This window comes from Alligator sinensis, unplaced genomic scaffold (assembly GCF_000455745.1).
Source record: "Alligator sinensis unplaced genomic scaffold, ASM45574v1 scaffold978_1, whole genome shotgun sequence".
Taxonomy (NCBI): Eukaryota; Metazoa; Chordata; order Crocodylia; family Alligatoridae; genus Alligator; species Alligator sinensis.
Window position 1 is genome coordinate 1781113 of NW_005842220.1, and position 21906 is coordinate 1803018.

The following is a 21906-nucleotide window of genomic DNA, read 5'->3' on the forward strand; positions in this document are numbered from 1 at the left end:
CATGTAATTCTGACAAGCAAACTTGAGAAGTCCTAAGTTTAAATTGCTTAAATGTTGAATCATACGCATAATGTCTTGAAATGCACAGCTTGTAAAACTTAGCAAAAAATTAAGTTGTAATAAAACAGAAAAGTCTCATTGAAGATGATAGTGTGCACAGGTGTTCATTCACTTCCTTTCATAGTATCAATGACCAAATCTTCCATTTGCTAGAGGTGGTTTAAAAGTTGGATAAAACCTAAAATATTACATGAAAGTACTTAAACAGTATTCAAAGAGCTGTAGGCTTTTGTAAATTGTGCTTTCAATATTTTCCTTTGATTAGAAAAAAAACCCCTTGAGAACAAAAAGCACTAGGCTTCCTTCTATTATTTAATTCCAGAATGTTGCTTGTGCATCTGAAGTAAATTTGGGCAATTAATTTATATATATATATTTTTAAATGCCATGTTCAGTCTTTGTACTCTTTATGTACGTTAACTTCAGTTTTAAAATTATACTTCTATGTGAATTCTCTTTTTTAAGTTAGGAGTTCAATTTTGCAGGTGGTTTTTTTTTTTTTGGTGGGGGGGGATATCTCTCTGCCTTCAGGTAGGCCCCATAGATCTGCTAGTATAGAGGTTGTTCCAGGATCAGGACCTTCATTTCTCCTGTTTGTCATGGGAGCATGTGGGAAAACTTAAATCATTTTTCTAAAAGGGAAAACAGATTTGGAGGAGGGAGGAAGGAAGCTCCCTGCGTTCTGGCAGGGGCAGTCAGGAACATACCTCAAGCTGCTCTCAACTTGCATTTTTTAATAATTAATGTCTGTAACTTTAAGAAGTGTGAATTTGTAGTAGTGAAGGAGATTATGATTAAGGCTACCTTGATCCAGTTCCATGCTATTGAGCCTGTGTAACAGGAATCTTCCAACTATATCACGTAAGAATAAAAGTGACGTGACCAACCTTGCACCTTTTTGAGCCACGCGTAACACTTACATTAAAACCTTGCTTCTGATGTCAGATGACCACAAGGCTCTAAGAGCCCTTTTAAAATAGAAATCTAGTTCTTTCATTGCAGACCTTTGGAAATGTGGTGTTCCAGGCAAGAAAACCAAAATGACAAATGTAATGTTTAAATCAGTAAGGTGATTTAAAAAAAAGTAAGTATTTGGAGGTGGTGATATGGAAAATATCAGGTTTATCTGTCAACATTGCTGCTAGTACTGACTAATCTGGGAAAGATGAATCACAAAATTATTATAAAGACTAAATTTAATCTGGTGGCACACCATCTCTTCTAACTTCTCTGAATATTTCATTGACTTTGTGTTCAGACAAGTGTTCAACAGCTGCTCTTTGAAACAAAGTATCATGTTGGGTTTTTTTAGTTTGTTTGAAGTATTAATGCCCGTATTGGCCCGGAAATGGCCTTAATGCATGCTAGATTTTTCATTTGTAAAAGTACAAGAACTTTTTAAATGTAAGTTTCAGCTTGGTGCTGCTGCTTACAGCTGATACAAATCTGTGAAAACAGGGTTTGTAATGGAAATGTTGACTGTTTCAATACCAGTAGCACCTGGAAGCACCTTTAAAAAAAAAAAAAAAAAAAAAACCCCAAAAGAAAAGGAGGGGGCAGGAAGGGCCTTAATTGTCTTTTGGATTGTGTTTCTTCCCTCCTTTAGAAAAAAATAACATTGTCCCAATAGTAATTAGACTTAGTAATTCACTTAGTTGAGAAGGTGCACAGGCAGACATTTGCATCATTTGCTTTTAAAGGCATTGTTTTTGTTTTTTCCTGTAGCCTGTAGATAGGACAGCTTACTGTGATCCGGGTACCAATCGTGAACTAGGTTGGAATAGGAGAACTGAAAAGAGGCTGTAAAATGGTACACATTCTTCAGCAAAATCAGCTTAGTTAGCAGTACAATTGTTTGAGGAATATGGTTCCTCCCTCTGAATGGGGGGAGGGGAGAGGAAGAAACAGTAGCTTTTAATAAATCTAGCTTTTCTAAAGGATTGTGGCTGAGGGTAGGGGCTGTGGTATACTATCTACACACCCACTGAAATCTTGGTGGCTGAAAAATAAGGGTGCATGAAAGACCACTTTCACTGATGCATGATTAAACTTGCTGTTGGGTTTTTAAATCCTCTGTAGCATTTAAATGTGAAAAAAGTCTTGAAAAATATTTGCTTTTTCAACTGGCGGTTTAAAGAAGAGCATAAGAGGTGCAATGTGTTTAGAGCTTTCTTCTTTTTCCTTAAATCTTTTTTATGGGGGACACAGAGTTTAAAAATAATAAATATAAGCTTTTAGTCTAAGTAGAAGTGTGAAAAACAGTCAACATAAAGTTCTGAAAAAAGAAATGGTAGCAGAAAAGCTATTTTAGCTTATTAGTGTGTGTAGAATAACTATTGCCTTCCTTCTGTTAGTTGATTTGGCTCTCCTGTGTGACTTAATTTAGATATGCTAATCAGAAATATTGTAGGGTTTGAGCATTCTCTACCTCCTACCCTCAAAAACCTAGCCTGCCTAAACAAAAGGAAGGGAGAGTCTTGGTCTTTTACACACAGGAGAATTTATCTCATCTAATAAGAGCCAACCATGAAACTAAGTAGCATGGTTGGTAGTTTGAAACCTAATAATGCAGCTGTATTGTATGCAACTCATTCTTATACTTTATGGTTTCTCCTTAAAAAACTGTCCTGGTAGGCAGAAGCAAGCAAAGTTAAATACTGTATTCCTCTCACCCCAGTGTACATTTGGTCATATGTTGAAACTCCTTGCAAAAGGGGAACATCTAGTGTGATAGCATTAAAGTCTGCTTTTTTGCCTTGAGTACTACACCCATGCACCTCTCCAGACCTGTTGTGGTTGAGTTTCATATGGAAGAGAACAAGAGAATCATGAAGTATGTGCCTGTGATTAGAATCTGACCATAATTTTTAAATCTCTTGAGCTCAAGAGAGTTTTCATGAGCTCTCAGGAGAGTTTTTACTTTGTCAGAGCTTAAATTTTTTTTTTTCTGAATAAAGATACACCCTGTTCTTAAACTGAGAGGAGGTGGGAGGAAATGTGGCTGCTGTTACTCACATGGCTTGTAAACTATGCCTCTAATTGCTTGAATAACACTATTAATCTGAAAAAGAGCAGTAGAGGTTGTAGTTCATATATGATACCCAACTAAGTAAAATAAAGTTGTGGTTGTGTACCTGTATTTCCCAAAGGACTTAGAGGCTATTTCTTTTCCCACAATTTGTTTGAACTTGTTCATTATGGATTGGAGGAAGAAAATAACCCTGGTAGAGAAATCTTCAGTCAAATATTGCTAATGTGTGACAATCCAAGAATGTGAAGCGTGTTCCCTTGCCTTGCTTCTCTAGATAAACCCTTGAGTTGGGTTCTTGTGTTTGAAAGTTGATGGGTTGAATGAGTTAAAATAGAGCAGTTCCCTTAGTGTATTCTGTATGAATTCACATTAGAAAAGACTTTGGTTTGTATTAGAAATAATGTAAAAGCTTCATTAGTCATTTGTTGGTCCTAAACATAGTTACCAGGCAGAAATTTCAGTCAAGGGCCAGAAGTACATTTTTAAAGGCAGTTTAGTATAATTCTTCTGTTGTTAATGAAGGGATGTGAAAATGAAATTTGGCTGCTTAGTATTTATGAGATTTGCTCATGAGGAGTAAGTGAATTAGTGTGAAGGTTTTCTTTGAGATTTTGAGGAGACTTATTGAGTAAGTGCTCCCTATTTTAAGTTTTAGTCAAATGACTTGCTGCACTAGTTAGATGCTTTAAAAAGCTTACATCTGAATTCCTCTTTTATTCCAGACTTTCAAAAAATCTGAATTTTGTAGTGAAACACCTGATTTCTCTGGCAAACAAAATTTAACTGTAACATTTGTTATTGCTCCATCACTGGCACAAACAAGCAAACTGGTAGCATTAGGCTAGTTGCTGTTTTGATTTAAAGACTTCATATGGGTTATGCCAAGAGAAGAGTGAGCACTTTTATCTCCTAAAGGACCTAATGTCTTTCCTTTGTTGCACTGTTATAAGTAGGAATAATTCTATTGACTTGTAAAACTGTTGTGGGGAAGAATTAGGGAATGGTTAGCCCAGTGGTTTTTGTTAATTTGTTTATATTTGGGAGTAACATGAATAACCCTACAATCAGCTAATATCTGCCTTAAAGTATATCTTTACTGCAATCTTCAAAATCAATTTTAAGCCCAATCCATTATATTTGACTTACATTTAAGACACCTTTTCTGACTAATCCAGTTGAATACATTAATGGCTGAAAGCCTGCATGGAAGAGTAAACATATCTCAACTTTTAGTTGTATTTTACAAACTAGTTGGCATGTTTTTGCCAAGTCCTTTTCCAGGTAATTAACTGGTATTAAACACTGGGGGTTATAATCTATCAATTCTATACTAGCATCACTGAAATGAATTGCCTTTCCATTCTTTATAGAGTTCTTAACTACATAAAGCGCTCTTTCCTGCCCGGGGGAGGGGGTCAGACTCGACGATCTGCTGAGGTCCCTTCCGACCCTAATATTTATGAATCTATGAATCTATAAATCAAGGCAGTTTACTTCTATTTTTATGTATGAAGCTCAATCTTTTGCAGTCGAGTCGAAGTAAAATTGTAGATGTTCAGAGGATAGTTGACCACTTCTGACCTTTTCAAATGTACGTAGTTAGTTCTTTCCTATATGAAAATTATTTTCTTTTAAAATATCTGATTTTATGCAGATTTCTTCCCACGTAAGCCACTAATTTTAATATGTATATTATATTTTGCATGGTCGTGTAAATAAATGGAATAGATGTGGTTATAGCTCGAGCACAACACGTAATTAAAAAAATTCCAAAACTAGTTCTTTGGTGAGGGGAGCCTTTCATTTTTTTGAGAAGGATTTTTTTTTCTAAAAAGCTATTAATGCAATTGTGCACTGTAAAAGCAAAGTTTAGAAGTTATAAAACTAGATATAAAGATTTAAGTTTTTGGACAAAAGTTGAAGACACTTTGGTATTCCTGTTTTTGCAAACTTTTTTTTTTTTTTTTTAAATATATTTTACCTCTGAAATTTCTTTCATGCTGTTGCCTTGGTCAAATGTCACACACTTAAGTACTGTATATAAGTAGAGTACTGACATTTTATCTAATCCAGAGGGATATGCAGAGATATTCTTGATTCCCTTTATTCCAAAAACATTATTGTTTAAGGCAGGTGTGTGTGTGTCTGGGGGGGGACAAGGGTGGGAGTATGAATAGAAATCCATTTAATATGTTGCCACCTTTACAATGTCTGGAAGAATACAAAAAGTTCAGGGTTCTCCTTAGCGGGTCGCAAAATATGCTTTGCCTATTCCTTCATTGAAGAGAGTCTGTAAAAAATGTTATGGTATTAGATGGGTGTTCAATTGCACTTTTAGGAAAATGTGGAAAGAAGCGGAGCAGACAGATGTTCCAGTCCCCAGTATGCTCTTCAGCTAGCATGCAATAGGGAGCTGCTGCTGCTTTGTGTCTGTCCCCCACATCCCCCTCTGGGGCTTCTCACCATGACTGTCAGAGCTCATGCTTTAGCAGTCATGGTGATACTGCAGGGGGGCAGAACCCAGGGGCAGCTGCACTGCCAATCTGACAGAGATCTCTTCAACTACCCCCCCCCCATCTTGGCCAGGCAAGGGTCAGTGGTACTAGATACCCTGACAACTTGCTGCTAGGAGTCTATCTGGGAACCAAACTTTCTCTTTCTTCCTCCTTGAAGTAGGGGAGGAAGAGCTGGGGGCTGTGAGATACTTTCTGTGCATCTTTTAAACAATTTTCACATGTGTTTGGGATAACTTGAGTAATTTCTGCTGAGAAAATTTAGTTGAGTTGTGTACTTTCCCAAGGTTCTCCTGTGGGTATAGTATCAGATAAAAAGCAATTCAGGAATAGTTCATTGACAACAATCTACCTGGTGTTGTCAGAACATACAAGAGTTGTGGCAGGTATGATATGTTGAGTACAAACTCTGCAGGGTACTAGTCTGTTTGAGACTTTGTCCTCTGTGCTTCTGTTAATATAATCTCTTGGTCTTCCGAGAGATTGCATTATAACACGTTGCCATCTTTCTGCTTTTTCCCATGGAGACTTCCATGCTTTTTTAGAAATGTCTTTTTCACTGCATAGGAATAGAACTAGAAAATATCTCAAGAGACTTTCATTTTCTGTGTTGGAGTAGAAAGCATCTGTGGTCTCTTGGTGGCACGAGCGCTTTTTGGGTTGGCACTGAGTATTGTGCATGTGTTCCATCTCCAATTATTATGATACAATAGTAATATGAATCGGCTTTTTTGGATCCCTTTTCTATTCGCCTTCTTCCAATCTGCATTAAAAAAACTAGCTTGAGATGTATTAGGAGGACAGATGCTCAAATGAACCTTCCATTATGGCTTATATATTTGTAACATTCTTTTTTAACACAATGTTCATTTAAAGTGCACTTTCAGTTTCACAGAATATTAATAGATGTCGTAATATTGCGGTGAATTCGGAGGTACATTAGCTTTTTTATGACTGTCTCAGTTCCATTCCCTTTGTCCTTACTTATAGCCACCAGTATTGTAGGGGATCTTGGCATTGGATTCCCCCTCCTCCATTTCAGACTTGGGGTACTCCTGGGATATGTGTGATGAATGTTTTTATGGCCAGTCTTTAACTTGCATCAAGTTTTTCTCTCTAATAAGTAGAAAATTGAGACGTGTCATGTGTTCATAAAAACAGCCATCTTTTATATGCTGTGAGGTGAAATGAAATAAGAAGAATGTGAGGTGGGGAGTTTATCTAGGTGACATGTGAAGAGGGCACTGTGTATCCAAACCCCTTTTCTCAATAAGAAATTGTGCACGTGCTGTCCAGTTTTGCACTGCTCAGAATAAGTATTTGACTCTTCCTTAGTTTGTCCTGTCCTGAACTCCACTAAGACTTGTCATGGGCGTGCCGTATATGTTGTCACTACCATTCACTTGCAGTATATTTACCTGCTATAGAACTCTAATGGATTTTAATTGGAATCTAAAAACGTGCGAGACTAACACTGACAGACAAGGTTTCTTGGGTGAATTTGATCTCTTTTATTAGACCAACTTAAATAGTTGGAAAACAATTATTAAGCAAGCTTTTGGGTTCAAAACACTGTTACACTTTGAAACACACTGAACAGCATTTAGATTGCCAGTGTTTTCCCTAGAATGTCATAAAATGAAGATGAAAGATGAGAATACATTATATAATATATGTAATGTATCAGCCCAAAATGTTGGCTTTTTTTGTCAGAAAGTTTTGATGTTATAACATGGTAGCACAAATATAGGCTTTTCAGAACAGAGCTGAAAAGCTTTAAATAATAGTTACCTGAAATTGTGAATATTTCCTTAAGTTACAAACTTCTTCAAATTATTCCTTTATGTTGAAGTCACTCAAAGTTCTTGCCAGGTTTTGTTTCATAAATTAGTAAAGGTAAGATTAAGTTGTTGTTAATTGTTTCTTTTTACTGAGGCAGAGGGAGGCAGTTAGCCATGATAGCCTGCAGAAGGCAGGGTAGAGATGCACCTTTTTATAGACTAACTAAACTGGAGATGTTTAAGCTTTTGTGAGCTTGAGTTGGCTTCATCACATGCTGTCTAATGAAGTGAGCTTGGACTCACAAAAGCTTAAGCATCTCCAATTTAGTCTATAAAGATGCATCTCTACCCTGCCTTCCTCAGGCTATCATGGCTAACTACCTCTCTCTGCCCCAGTAAAAAGAAACAATTCTTAATCTTGCCTTTACAAATTTATGGCCAGAAGAAATGACCAAATATGTTTCCGCCTGTTTCATAACATTGGTCACTATTAAGTACTACTGTTATTTTAGTTGGCATCTACTTATCTTCAAAACTCTTTGATAAGAACTTCTATTTGAGTCAGCCTGATTGCCCCTTTCATTCACTAACAGATCATGTAGCCATTGTAAGAAGTTTGTACATTAATGTTCCCTTTGGACACTCAGTTTTTATGGATGCAGTATGTTTTGGCAAGAGACAGATTTGTTTTAAAGAGTATTTAAAGGTATAAAAATTGGGTGTAGAGGTAAGGGAGGGTGGGAACTAGGTAAGGAGAGAGGAGTATATTCTAAAAGCAACTCAGAGAGAAAATGAATGCCTTCAGTGGTGCAATTAAGAATATCCTAGTAATGATTATAGCCTCTTATGATGGAGGCAGTTTGCCCAAATCTATATATTTGGCAGATTTGAGGTGGGGTTTTTTTTGTGTATAATACAACAAACCTTAAAACTCTTAAAAGAAAGCTTTGAACACTTAACACATTTTTAGGGGAAATAGTATGTGTTTGAATGTCTGTTATGAGGGAGAATATTTCTTTGTCTCCTAAGGAGCATCTTTATCTTTGTTGGCCCACAGTCTCCCTGTTCCTCCCTCCTCCTGCCAAAACAAAGCTTGAAATTCATTTCTTATGATACAAAACGATCACATTTTCATGATTTGTTACAAGAATAGCTTAAATGGCCCTTCCAACACGCACACTACCTGAGGATGGCAAAGCCCTGTTAATCTACACATTCTTGAGAATCCCAAGGGTGATGTGGCTTCTCTGGCATTTATTTGTTTTTCTGCTTTGGGGGAAGGGAGGAAACAAAGGACTTGGCTGTGAATCCAATTAGGGTACTATGAGGCTTTACTAATAGTACTTCAAAGTAAATATTTTGTTTACTAGATGATGTGACCTGAATTTGCTATTAATTTTGAAGTGAAAATCCATTGAATTTAAGTTAATGAATTTGTCTTCAGAAGGGAGGAATGCTAGGAATTCAAGTGTTAAAATATGATCAGTTAGGCAGACTCTGTAAGTTAATGGCCAGCTTAATCTCAAAACAAGCATTTATTCAATATTCTTTTTTGGAAGGGCTGTAGAATGCAGCCAGTATTGAAGTATTGGTTGGGAAGGTTCTTGGTGAAAACTTTTTTTTAAGGGAAAATAGTAATTTTAGATGGGTTTATGGCTTTGTCTACATGCTTTTGTATATGGAAAGGCATATAAACTTAAAGTAGCTTTCAAGAAAAGTGCTCTTATGAGCATAACAGCTGTCAAATGTAAAGCAAATTATTGTAACAGTTCTGTGGACATGGACTGAAATGGTTTTGATCTAAGTTTCTCTGTTTCATTGTTTTGTTCTTTTATAAATTTAATTCTGCCTAACATGCTAGTAAATGTGTTTTTATAGAGGGTTTGCTATGTGTAGTTTTATTGGTATTTACTTGTTTTTAACTGTTATCTTTAATTCATCTACAGGAGTCGGAAACTTCAGATCAGAAATATCCCGCCTCATTTGCAGTGGGAGGTAGGATTTCAAGATTCAAATTATGCCAGCCATATTTAAAGCTGTATGTTTGTTTCTACGTTTCAAATTATGACAGCCATATTTAAAGCTGTATGTTTGTTTCTCTTCTTATCTACTAGACTTTATCCCTTTCCCCACCTTTGATCTCTCTCTCTCTCTCTCTCTCTTTCCCCCACTTCCCCACCCCCAGAAAAATCCTTTGAAAAAATGAACAATAGAACCTTATAAGCAATTCTGATAGATGCTTTTATTTTTGCTGAGTTAAACAAAAACAAAGTTGAAATGGATTGTTTGGTGAATGCTGACTTCCTGATTCCTTCATTTTGACTCTAAAGCTTGTCTATTTCAGATCTTGCTGGTAAAGTAATCCTGTGGAAGTTCAGACTTAAATACTTGGCAACAACTTTACAAAAGCAAAATTTTAAATACTAAACCCTTTTGTCTTTCAGGGGTTTTTTTTAAACTTTTCCTACCAGATTGGTGCTATCATAGTAGTTCTATAAGTAGCAATGGTAGTGTGCCCATGCAGTTTAAATGAAGAACTATGTCACTAGTGATTCCCATAGTATTTCCTCATGTTGCCACAATGGGAGTATTGGGACTTAACATATGTAAGAACAGATGTCATAGTATGTGATAAAATAGGTTGTTGCCTATGAAAGCTCAGGCCTTTACAAACCAGTTAGATCAGTACTGTGGCATCCTGGGGTACCTTGAGATCCTTTCAAGGTGCTGTGGGTTGCCATGCAGTGTTAACAGTGCTAGGTGTGCAAACATGATTCACAAGAGAACCTGAGAGTTTTCCATTAGGAATCCATAGTGTTAAAACATTCTGACCCATTGTGGTCTTTCTGAGTTCCTTGCAGCAGAATTGCTTTATTTTTCTATAGTAAAAAAAAAAAAATTGAGTGAAAACTCGGAGCTGGCATTTTCCAAGGAGTTTCAATTCTATCGAAGAGTGCCTTGAATATAGTGAGGGGTGCCTCAAGTCTAAAAAGGCTGAGAACCACTGAGTTAGATACTAAGGTGTCAGCATGCCCTACTTGGAATAGGTAGGATTAGAGGTTGTGAGAAGAAATATTTCTTTACACTTGTGTAAGGCAGAAAATTATAAAGTGAGTTTTTCTTTTTTAATTTTACTGTCCCTTTATGCTAACCTAGGTGGTGGTAAACTGTTCTTCCTGGTGGAGATGAGAGAAGGAAAAGAGTAAAGCTTTTGTATTGTTGCTCTTATGAAGCAGGTTAGCTGAACCTGCTTATTTCCTGTCTGCTTCATTCTCTGCAAAGTGTCTATTTAGTTCTGCTCAGTCCTGGGTTAGAGCAAGAATAGAGGCACCTCTCTGTTCAATTCAAGCTTTCATCTTGGCGGTCCTCCTTGCTGTCAATCAATGCATTCCTGTTTCCCCTTCTCTCCTTATAGTCACTGTCAGATCTGGAAGCTTCACTACTAGAAAGTCTTTTACAGGTCACTCCAATTTTTTCTCTTCCTTTCTCCACATTGGATAGTGGTAGTCCTCTGGCTTGAAATTTTTATACTACCACTATTACTGCAGTATCCAAGCTGATTTCCTTTACAATCCCTAGCAAAATTGCTAGTAGACTTCATGTAGTCTATTGCAACGTCTACTTTTTTAGATGCAGTGGTGTAGGTTTTTGGGTTTGGGGTTTCTTTGGACTTTGTGGGGTTGGTTGGTTGGGGTGTTGTTAACTCATTCTTTAATATCTATTTCTGGATCTCTGAACTTTTAACTTCATTGATTGTGTCTAGTACATTAAATGCCTCCATTTACCTTAATATATTGGTTTTGGATCCTTTAAAGGTTATAACACTACTTTGATATTTCTGTAGCAGATATCTATCCTGCTCTTCTTCCCAACTCCTAGTTCAAATCGTCCCCCAAAGTCCTGCAGATTTTCTGTGGTGATTTTCTGGGTGCATTTGGCTTCAGGTGAGCTAGCTCTCTTCTATGTCTGCTGACTTTTCCCTAAAGTATTCCCCAGTTGTTTAATTCATTCATATCTCTCCGATTGATGTAGTTACTTTCACATGCTAAAATACTGAAGCTTCTCATGCAACATGGGTGGTTGGAGAGGCATTTCAGAAAAGTGTACTCTAAAGGTAATTTCTGGGACATATCCCACCTCCTTGTGCCACAAGTTACCACATATCCTCCATGCCAGCAGCTACAAGTAGTTTTTCCTTTTCTGCCTGAGATCTGTCACCTCAGTGCTTTGCAAGTAATTTGCAGAATGGTTCCTGTGATGTACATTCACACACCAGTATTTTTAATGACTGGCCCTATTGTCACTGCCCTTTGTCTTGTATCTTACAGTGGTATCCCCTTGTCCTGGAGGGTTCCTGTTGGGATCCCATTTCAGAGGGAGAGACTCTTAATGGTATCTTATAGAGCTAACCTTAGTTTGAGCTCACCATAACTTAAAGGGTTTCTATTCTAAAAACCCTTGCAAGAGCCCCCTTTGAACTCTAGGAAGATTTCACACGGATTTCATATCCTTTATTTTATTCTTGTGACTCTTTGATTGGTGGGAACAGGGAAAATGTCAATCTTTTGAGAGAGGATCCTTGTCCTTCTTTAGATCAAGCTCTTTCCAGCAACTTCTTCTTGGGGAAGCTACTGTGTGTAGGTAGCGATCCCCCATGTCCAAAATACTCTTTCTACTGCAGTTGAACATGGCTATTGAAATGTTTCTTCTCTGGACTGGCTCACAGCAGTTGGAACTATATTACCTCTTAAGTGGTATGTGGTTTTCCTTTATGTAATAGCCCAGCTATGCTAATCCATTTGCATCATTGTGTCTTTGCATTGGTGGAGTTGGGATTTGTTTCTGTTTTATTTTTGGTCAGACATTACTGATTATATTACTGAGCTGGTTCCATCAGTTAGCTTTCTTGCAGGGAGGATGTCACAATACAAAATCTCTACTCTTTCCTGTCTCTGTAAGAACTCAGTCTGCTGTTTGCATTCATATATGGGGAACAATGAGAAATTAGGTTGCTGCTTTTACGTGAACTGGATTATTTCTAGCTCTGTGGTTTTAAGAAAGTATGTCCTTTATCAACTCTGAGAGGAAGACAACTTTTACTTTTATAATTAAGGCAGCATTGTGTGCAAAAAACCGTTATGTCTGTGTACAGAATTATCAGTGCACATATCTACTTGTGCTTTGTAGCTATTTGTTTTGATGATACCTAGAGGCCTCGTGTTAAGCATTGTATACCTAAAAAACTGCCCTAAAGAACTTTCATTTTAACTATTTAAATGAAAGCTGCTACTTCCAGGGATCTTTTAATCGGTCTTATGATGGGGAAACTTTAAAAAAAGGTATTATGAATTTGTACATTTTTTTCCCCAGTAATTTAGACACACTGATATGTTTGAAAAAAGATACATTACATTTCCTTTACCTGTATTCAACAACTTTGTATTATTTGAAGCCACAATATGCCCGCATTCATTGCTGCAAGCAGGATGCCATTTTCATCTCTTCACTGTACCATGCCAGTCAAATCAGATTATGCAGACAAGTTAAATATTAGCATATGTCAACATATAAACAGTTGTAGGTGTGTGTTACTATTATTAACACTTTGTTATTGTAACATCATAAAACTTCAACAGACTAGGAACCAGTGTACTAAACTACTAGACGTTGGCAACCCTTTTGCCACCATAGGCTGCTACTTGTGACCCAGCCCTCACTTTAGGATGCACCTGAGCACGCCTCTGTGCTCAGTGGATGTTGTGAAGGTAATAGCTAGAAAAAGACAGGTGCTAGTACCCTGGGGACGCTGCAGCAGAGAGGACACAGTGAACGGACAGGCAGTAGGACCCTGGGGACGCCTTTGTTGCTGCTGTGGCTGGAGTATACAGCTGAGTTCTTGAGCAGCTGAAGGTTGGATCCAGTCTATACACTGGTCAGATCTAGCCTGTGGGCAGCAGGTTGCCAACCCCTGTACTAAACATTTTGGGCAAATAGGCATCCACTCTGGAATTGAGGAGGTAGAATGGATTGTGGGAAAACTTTAAATTCTCTGATTTGAACTTTGTGGGAGGGGGTGGGAATTAGGGAACAAATTTATATACAAGTCACTCTAATGAATCTGGTTAATTTCAAATGTTACCATCCAAACAAGTTCCTTGTTTTCCTGAGGGAAGGTCTTGGTTTGTATGATAACCTAGTGTCTTGCATGGTAAGTGTAAACCTTTTTGCCATACTGCAATGCGCATCTCTTTTGTTAGGTAGCTTTAAGATGAAAAGTGAATGATAACAGGGAAACATTCTATAATGTGCAAGAAGAGCAGGTTGGGGGCTCTTTTTTGACTAAATGGCTCCTTACTGGAATAAATCGATTTATCAAAACTAACTTTTTGTGGGTAATTGTTTTCAATGGCACTTCTACTGAAAGTTGTTTTCAGAGTCTGAATGGAGTTTCTGGTCAAAAACAGATGGACACCCTCCTGGGGTATCCATTGGCCCTGTGAGTAGGACACTCACCTAGGACTGTTCTAAGTGTGTTCCTTCACACCACCTCCTCCCATTTTTTTCACAAAAAGGAAGTCTGCATTGAGGCAAAGTTGAGAACTGTAAAATCATTTTCCTCTACTTTATAAAAAGCCACTTGCTTGTTGAGAACAGCAGAATTCTGGAGTTGTGTGCTTTGGGCGGTACCCTGACAAAACATAAGATTTCATCATTTATTAAAAATAAATAAATAAATCTCTTCATCTAGTGGCAAATGAGAAGCTTTTTCACCTGAGGGACGCATGTATTGTAAAACTGTGTGTGATATAGAACATGTAAACTTTTAAAACATGAGCTGAGTATAAACTGATGTTGCCTTCCCAAAAGCTTCAGTGTTTTTATGACTCCATAGTTTTGTTGGGAAGCAGCAGGAAGAAGTTACGAGTCACTGGGCAGTTTCATTGTTGCTTCCTAGATGGTAGTTATAAAACTTCCTAGATGGTTACTTCCTAGATGGCAGTGTGAAGTAAGCATAATGGTTGGGAGAATTAACAGGAGCACATGTGAGGAGGACCAAATAAAAGGAAGCTGAGAGAGAGAATAGAATGATGGAGACAAACTTATCGGCACTTCTCTGTCCTCATAAAAAGCTATCCAGAACAGTCCATGGGTAGCTGCTGGATAGAAATCTCAGAGCCTACTTCCTAGGGATGTTTTGCTTTGTTCATATAGGAGGGGACCTGACACAAACTGCTGAATATAGTGAAGCTTTGTCTGTCATTTATCTGTCCCACTGGAATTTTTGCCTCAGATGTGGCATTTGGTTGCAAGTCGTTGTTCACCCCTGGAAGAAATTGTAAATTATTTCAGTATCGTTGAAGGTTGAAGCATGGAATTAAGTCTTACAAATTAATTTCTTTCTTGGTCGAGTTTCATTGCCAGAAAACTACAGATGTCTAATCTGTAGCTGGAGTATTAATGTTAATGGCAGGCAAACAAGTTTTCAGGGCCAGGACTCATCACCCTTATCCCTACTCATTGATGCCAAAAGTTTACTGTAACAATGTACCTTCTGGATCAAGAGGAAAAGGAGTATTAGAAGTTGATAACCAAGAACCAGGATAGTAATATCCTGGATAGGATATTCCAGGATAGGAGTAATATTTATACTGGTGAGGGAGAAGGAGTGGACAGGAGTATGCCCCTAAACTGGGTAACTTTTCCTGAATCTGGTAGAGAATTACATCTTCAGGAACTGGCAAGAATCAGAATCACATCTGTGGGTGTGAGTTAAAATGCTTTTGTTTTCATTTGTCACCCTCCAACTTGGCATAGTTGTTTGTTCAACACAAATACTTTATGGTATGCTCACCTGCTGCCTAGGTGCTGTAATAGCCCCCTACTGTGTGAGCTAGCCCAGGGATAGCTGCATGTCTGTCCATTCTTTATCTTGATATCACTTACATTAGGATTTCTGTAGGGATGGACAGACATACTAGACTCATGGCACCATTTAGAGCAGGGATGGGCAATTATTTTGGCCGGGGGGCTGCTTAATGACTGTTGGTGAGCTGTCGAGGGCTGCAAGGGTAGCATTGCCTCTTGATAGGTGCCTTTCTTCCTGATCACCATCTTGGGACCAGAAGTCCCAACCCCTAACCCAGGGGTGGGCAAAATACCCAAGAGCAGATAAACATTCTATAATGTGCAAGAAGAGCAGGTTGGGGGCTCTTTTTTGACTAAATGGCTCCTTACTGGAATAAATTGATTTATCAAAACTAACATGTGAGCAGCTGTAGCATGTACACAGCCAAGAATGCAGTCTAGCAGCTTAGAGAGCAGTGTCCAGCTGGTAAGTCTGTTGCGGGGGGTAGGGACGTGGAAGGGGGGGCAGATCGAGGCCCCCCATGGTGAGGGAGGGAGTGGAGCAGGGGCAAGCACTGTCCAGTCAGGGCTGGGCAGGGTATGGGATGGAGCCACAGGTAGCTCATCCAAGGGGTGTAGGTGGGTGGGAAGGGGGGAGGCTCCCCACCACTCTGCACACCCCCAGGGGAGGCATGGGGGGAACATGCCCCCTGGATTTGTGTGGAGGGTGAGGGCGGGTTCCCTGCTGCGGGCTTGGGGCCAGGGGCTGTGCCAGCTTCTTAATGGCAGGGAGGTCTGGGCCAGGGCTGTGTTCAGGGTGGGTGGGGGCTGGGCAGGTGGTGGCAGAGCTGCGATTGGGGCTATGGGATGGGCTACAGGCACCCCAAAATTTGCTGTAGCTCTTTCTTTAGTAATGTGTGCAGCGGTGGGGAGATGCCCACCCCCCCTGTGTCACCTGGGCAAACCACCCACAGCTTCATCCTGAGCCCTGTCCCATCCTGACTGGGCAGCACCTGCCCCTGCCCCATTCCCTCTCACTGTGGGGGTCTCAATCTGCTCCCTCCCATGTCCCTTCCCTCCCCAACTTCCCTTTCCCCCCACAGACTTACCAGCCAAACACTGCTCTCTAAGCTGCAGGGCTGCATATTGGCTATCGGGTCGGTATCAGCTGATATGGCTGGTTAATAATCGGCCATTGGTATCGGACAAAAACATCTTTATTGGTGCACCCCTGGTATGGGACTTAATTTGTGGCATGCCTGCCAAAAAATAAATATATCACTGATCTAAAGGGATATTATAATCCCAAAGAACGGGTAAGTGACCTCTGAAACAAGAAGGTTGAGAACAGAGTTGTTTCTTGAAAATACTTACTTCTCATATACTTTTTAGGATCTGCTTCTTCAGACTTCTTCATCCTGAAGAAAAAAAAATTGTAAGAGTACAGGTTACTTACTAAAATTTAAGTTGAGCATGAGGGGATGTCCATATAATTAAATAGACTGAAACTATGTAAAAGGAACCAAATGATTCCTGTATAGAATTATAATGATAGGTGCAGACAGGTCCTTTACCAAGAGGTGGTGCTGTGTTTCTTTTGGTGTCAGACTATTTCTGGGGTGGGCTAAAAAGCCCTGTTTGTGTGCATTAGTTGTTGCTTCTGGTTTTCCAATAAATTATTAGCATCACATGAAAGAATGAAAAATGCTTTGCAGAGTTGTGGGAAAGGTAGCAAAAATATACCTTTTTTTGCCCCTAGGTAAATGAGATAAAAATAAAACTAGTCTTCTTAATGATATATGAAGAGAGAGAGAGAAAATTATAGGAGGAGGGAGAAAATTCCAGACCAATTGATCTATCTTCTTTTTTCTTTCATAAATAGAAAGGTCAGTTGGTCTGTCTAAATTCAGCAGTCCCATGTCTATGCTGGTGTCTGATTCAAAGACCAGTGTAGTTTTGGTAATGAGCAAAAACCATAATGTATTGTTTGGTTGATAGGGTTTTTTCTCAATAAACTAAACAACAGGAAGATTTCAGAAGATCAGGATGTTTCATCACTACAGTTTTCTGCAGCTCTCTGGAAAACTACATAGTTATGTACTTTGCACAAGACCAAGATGGACAATATTTTTTAAATATCATTAAAATAATGCCTGTGACCCATGCATAGCCTCCCTCAAATTTCCTTTAGTTCTTGTTTCTATCACTTCCCTTCAAGATGAGACCCTCTGGCCTCTATAATACTCTAAGTGTTGCTCTTCATGAAGTTAAGTGGAGGCAGTCTTCCAAGATATTGGAAACAGTCCTTGGAAAATTCCCCTTGGTGCCAGTAGAAACCTGCGGAGTCAATCTGTGCCCTGTAAATACTAGGACAAAAGGATAAGTTATGTCCAAACTGTTTGTTTGTTTTTTTCTTATTAATAGCTTCTGTTCCAGGGCATCTATCTCCCTGACATCCCTGAAAGTAATCAATGCATATTACTTCACAGCAGCAGAGAACAAAATCCATTTGAGCCTGATCAGTCCCAGGCATAAGTCAAGTTTCAAACTCAACCGGAAACTAGATTCAGTTTTCTGCCACTAACAATCTTTGGAGATCCTCCCACTGTTGCTCTGCGCACTCTGTAAGGGAGGAGCGGGATATCCAGTTTTATTAAATATATGAATGGTGAAGTTTAATGTGGAAACCCTAAAGCCTTTTAACTTACCTCAGCAAGAGATGCACCTGAAGTCTATGCTTCTACAACTTTCTCCAGATTGTCTGTGCACATAACTGAGCTACATTTCTGCGTAGGATGTCATACAGATTTCTTTTGCAGAACTGGATCCATACTTCTACTTCCATGAGCAGAAAAGCTGAGGCACGTATGCCTAACATGCAACTTTAAGTCCCTTTAGTAAAATGAGGAAAAACTTAAATGGTGTACTGTTAGGCATACCTTGACTTCCCTTTGAAATGACACTTTTGTATTGAAGATTCTCACAGTGCAAGGTGTTTTGGTTCAAGAATGAAGTTTCTCCAGATAAAACTACTTAGGATTGATCATGAAGTACAGCTGGTCAAGGAATGAGAAATGTTCCTAAAAATTGTGTAGGCTCATTCTATTTCTTCCTTTCTTTAACTTGGTCAGTGTTTCATTATCGTCCATAAAGTTGGCTAACTACTGGAAAAAAATGCATTAACAAAACACTTCTATTGATGAGGAAGAAAGGAAATTATTACATAGAACAATACCTGTTACAACCAGGTTTCACAGTTGTTCTTACTTTTGTCTTCTCAGGATAGTTTAAGAGTGCACATTAGTCCATTCTGGTGTAAACAGATAAACAGAGAATTGTATGTTGCATGTAGAAGTCATGGTATGGAGCATGGATAGAGAAGTACTTGATACCTGCACAAGGAGAGTATTTAAATATGCACATGTAGTCACTTTGCCGCTTGCTAGAGTGCATGATTGTTGCCCCAAAGAACATTCTCTTCTTAAAGTGTAATTAAAATGTGTAAATATGCTTGGCTAAATCAGTACGCACAATAGCTGAACCTCAGACAAATAACTGAAGTGCAGAAGATTTCCATTCTGTAGTGAATGTAGCCATTTTTGGCAAGATGCTGTGGGGTGAGCCTGTTGAGCTCTTAGGTAAAAACATTCAAATTCTTTTCTAGTTGTTGTCTTGACTATAGAGTAATTGCTGATCACATGCCTGCATTTCAAGCATGGAAGAGAGTCTAGTCTAAAACACAAGTTTCTCTCTCCACTGCCCCCTTCCCTCCCCACACAAACCCCCCAAACTATTAGTATTCTCCCTAAAGTCTTTTCTCTCTCTCTCTCTCTGTCCTGGTTGGTAACAGGCAGCTCTGGGGTTTTGCAGATTTAGGCAATATAAACTGTTCTGCCATCCCTTTACAGTCTGCAGTCACTTGTACAATAATATAACACTAAACACTTATGACCCCAAATATTTTGGAACCATAGGTGACCATCTGATCAGCTTCTCAGAGTCAGTTTCTGGGGATGTATTTTTAAGACAAGAGTAAAGACCTTAAAAATGAGGGCTGGGTAAGAGTTTAAAAATCAAAATGTTTGTAGGGTTGGTTCTCAAAAAAAAATCTGGTAAGAATCTTGCTTTCTAAGACTTGCCATGCTGGAGCAATTTAAAAAGTAACTATTATATGCGATATCCTGCTTTTATAAAAAAAGGACTCCAACAAAGCATTTTAAAATTGTCCTTAAAATATTAAGTGCTTAGAGAAATGTCTTTTAAAAATATTCTGTATAATACAATAATAGGATGTGCAAGAGATATGGCTTCTCCTGCTCTGTTTGGCGTTGGTGAACCTCACCCGGACTACTGTGTCCACTTTTGGACCCCATGCTTCAAGAAGAATCTGGATGGATTGGAAAGTCTATTGAAGAACAACAAATATGATGAGGGGCTTGGAAAGCAAGACTTGGGAGGAAAGGCTGAAAGAACTAGGGATATTTTGTCTAGAGAAGAGAAGACTGCGGGACAATTTGATAACAGTCTTCAAATATCTGAAGGGCTGTTTACAGAGTGGATAGAAATGAGCTTTTCTCTATGGCTGTAGGGGACAGAACTAGCAGAAATGGCTTCAGGTGGTGGCAGAGGAAACTTAGGTTGGAGATTAGGAGGAACTTTCTAACTATGAAAGGTGGTAAAGTATTGGAATGGGCTACCTAGAAAAGTTGTGGAACCTCCATCCTTGGAAATTTTTAAGAGCAGTTTGGACATACCCTTGGCTGGGATGGTTTAGTGAGGGATAATCCTGCCTTGAGCAGGGGGCTGGACTAGATGACCTCAGGAGATCCCTTCTAGTTGTACTTTCCTAGGATATATCGCTATCCCCAGAACTCAAACTGTATTGGAGCAGTTGGTTGCCACTGACTGCTTAGAAAAATGTTATCCTATTTCTGCTGCAGTACTGACTGCAGAGCCATCAGTTGCTGTGTAGGTTAGGTCTGTGGCAGCTGCATGGAGTTCAAGTTAAAATTGCGAGGTAAATATTTTCCAGCACTTCTGAGTTGAATGCAAACCTGGTACCCCTGTTCAAAATGTCATTCATCTGCAGAGTGGACATGGGTGACTTTGCCTTGGTTTTGACTAGAGATGAGACAGACTAGTGCAAGATATATGCAAAGCAGTAAATACCCTTTTCATGTGCCTAAAATACCGAAAAGAGCAGAAGTTCTTGAGTAAACCTGTATTAAACGCATTTGGTCATCTGGCATAATTATGTGTATATGCATTGATTGCAGTGGTTTTAGGTATAGTATCACTATATTTATTTATTTATAGCTGAAGAAAATATCAAATAATTGAAAAATTGCTTTTTAGGGGTCAGATGAGAAAAGGACAGGTATTCTTCAAGTTTTGTTCAAACTCCTCCAACTAGCTTGAAGCTTTTGTTACTCTAAATCAGTGGAGCTCAACCTCCTGGCCTGTAGAGCCTTGGTATCTGGCCTGAGGGGCTCCCCACAGATTGGCAAATTTGTCAGCAGGGGAGCAGTGGCAGTACTGCTAGCCCTCCCCACTGCCAAAAAATCCTAGCCCTGTGGGTTGGGTCGGAGCTCGGCCACAACCCTCCCCATGCCTGGCCAGGTTGAAGCTAGGTCAGGCATCCTTCCTTTAGTGGGACCAGGCCATGCTCCCTCCCCAGTAGGGCTGGATTGGGGACAGACCAAGCCCCCTGCCACCACACAGCTGGATTTGGAGCTGTGCTGCCCCTGCCCCTTTCTGCACAGCTGGATGGGGCCCCACTAGATCTGGCCTGCAGAGGGATTGGACGCTGCCCATCCAGCCTGCTGACCAAAAAGGTTGAGCACCACTGCTTTAAATGATAAGAATTTTAATAGTTTATAGTGATACTAGCAAATCCATCCTAATGTGAGTTATCTTACTTGCCTTTCATAGGAGACTATTAACTTAGGGTCACATTGTACTGGGCACTATACAGGCAGAGTAAAAAGACTGTTCTTCATCAGTCTTAGTATTAAAACCAGAATGAACCACAGGGGCCAGCAGAGAAGTGCTGTTTTATGGCTTGCCAAATTTGTTCAAAGTTGTGAAAATTGCTCTACCTCTTCCATAGGTCTTAGATGATATCTGACTGAAGAAGTGGTCTGTGTGGAAACAACAGTTTTGATATGATGTTGAGCCTAATGATGCCTGAGTAGATATCTGTTGTCTGTGATAGAATGACATATTAAACATTTAAAATAGTCTGAGGTAAAAATGTTGGTTGTAATGGCTGCGCTTAGAACCAACAAAAGCAGTATTTTGTGAAAAACTATTTACAGGCATTTTTCTTCTTCTAGTATTTAGTTAAAGAAATAACGGTGTTTAGTGATTTAAGGTAATTTATGATTCATTGCAACAAGTATTCCTATATCTTACCCAGCATCTTCAGCATGTTGGCTATATTTAGGGACCTGGCCAAATCAAGGCAGCAGATGGGCAATTTTGTGGGCCAGTCATGGTGCTGACTGCTGTTTTTGTGGACTTACAATGGGACCTGATTGGTGGAGAGGACTGCCCTTCGTGTTGCTCTGCCCCTTGCTGCTGCTTTGCTGAGGGGGGCAGAGCTGTACGAAAGGCAGTTCTTTCAGCCAATCAGTGGCAGAGGGAGTGGCTACTATCTTGGCTGCTCCCATTTGTG

The 21906-nt window shown here is 39.2% G+C and overlaps 1 protein-coding gene across 1 annotated transcript in view; it reads left to right on the forward strand.

Moving 5' to 3' along the window:
- Positions 1–21906, forward strand: part of IGF2BP3 (insulin like growth factor 2 mRNA binding protein 3) — a 162283-nt gene that overhangs the window by 24660 nt on the left and 115717 nt on the right. The window contains exon 3 of the mRNA XM_014521509.2: positions 9332–9380. Coding sequence (XP_014376995.2) covers positions 9332–9380 — 49 coding nt within the window. The remainder of the gene's footprint in view (positions 1–9331; positions 9381–21906) is intronic.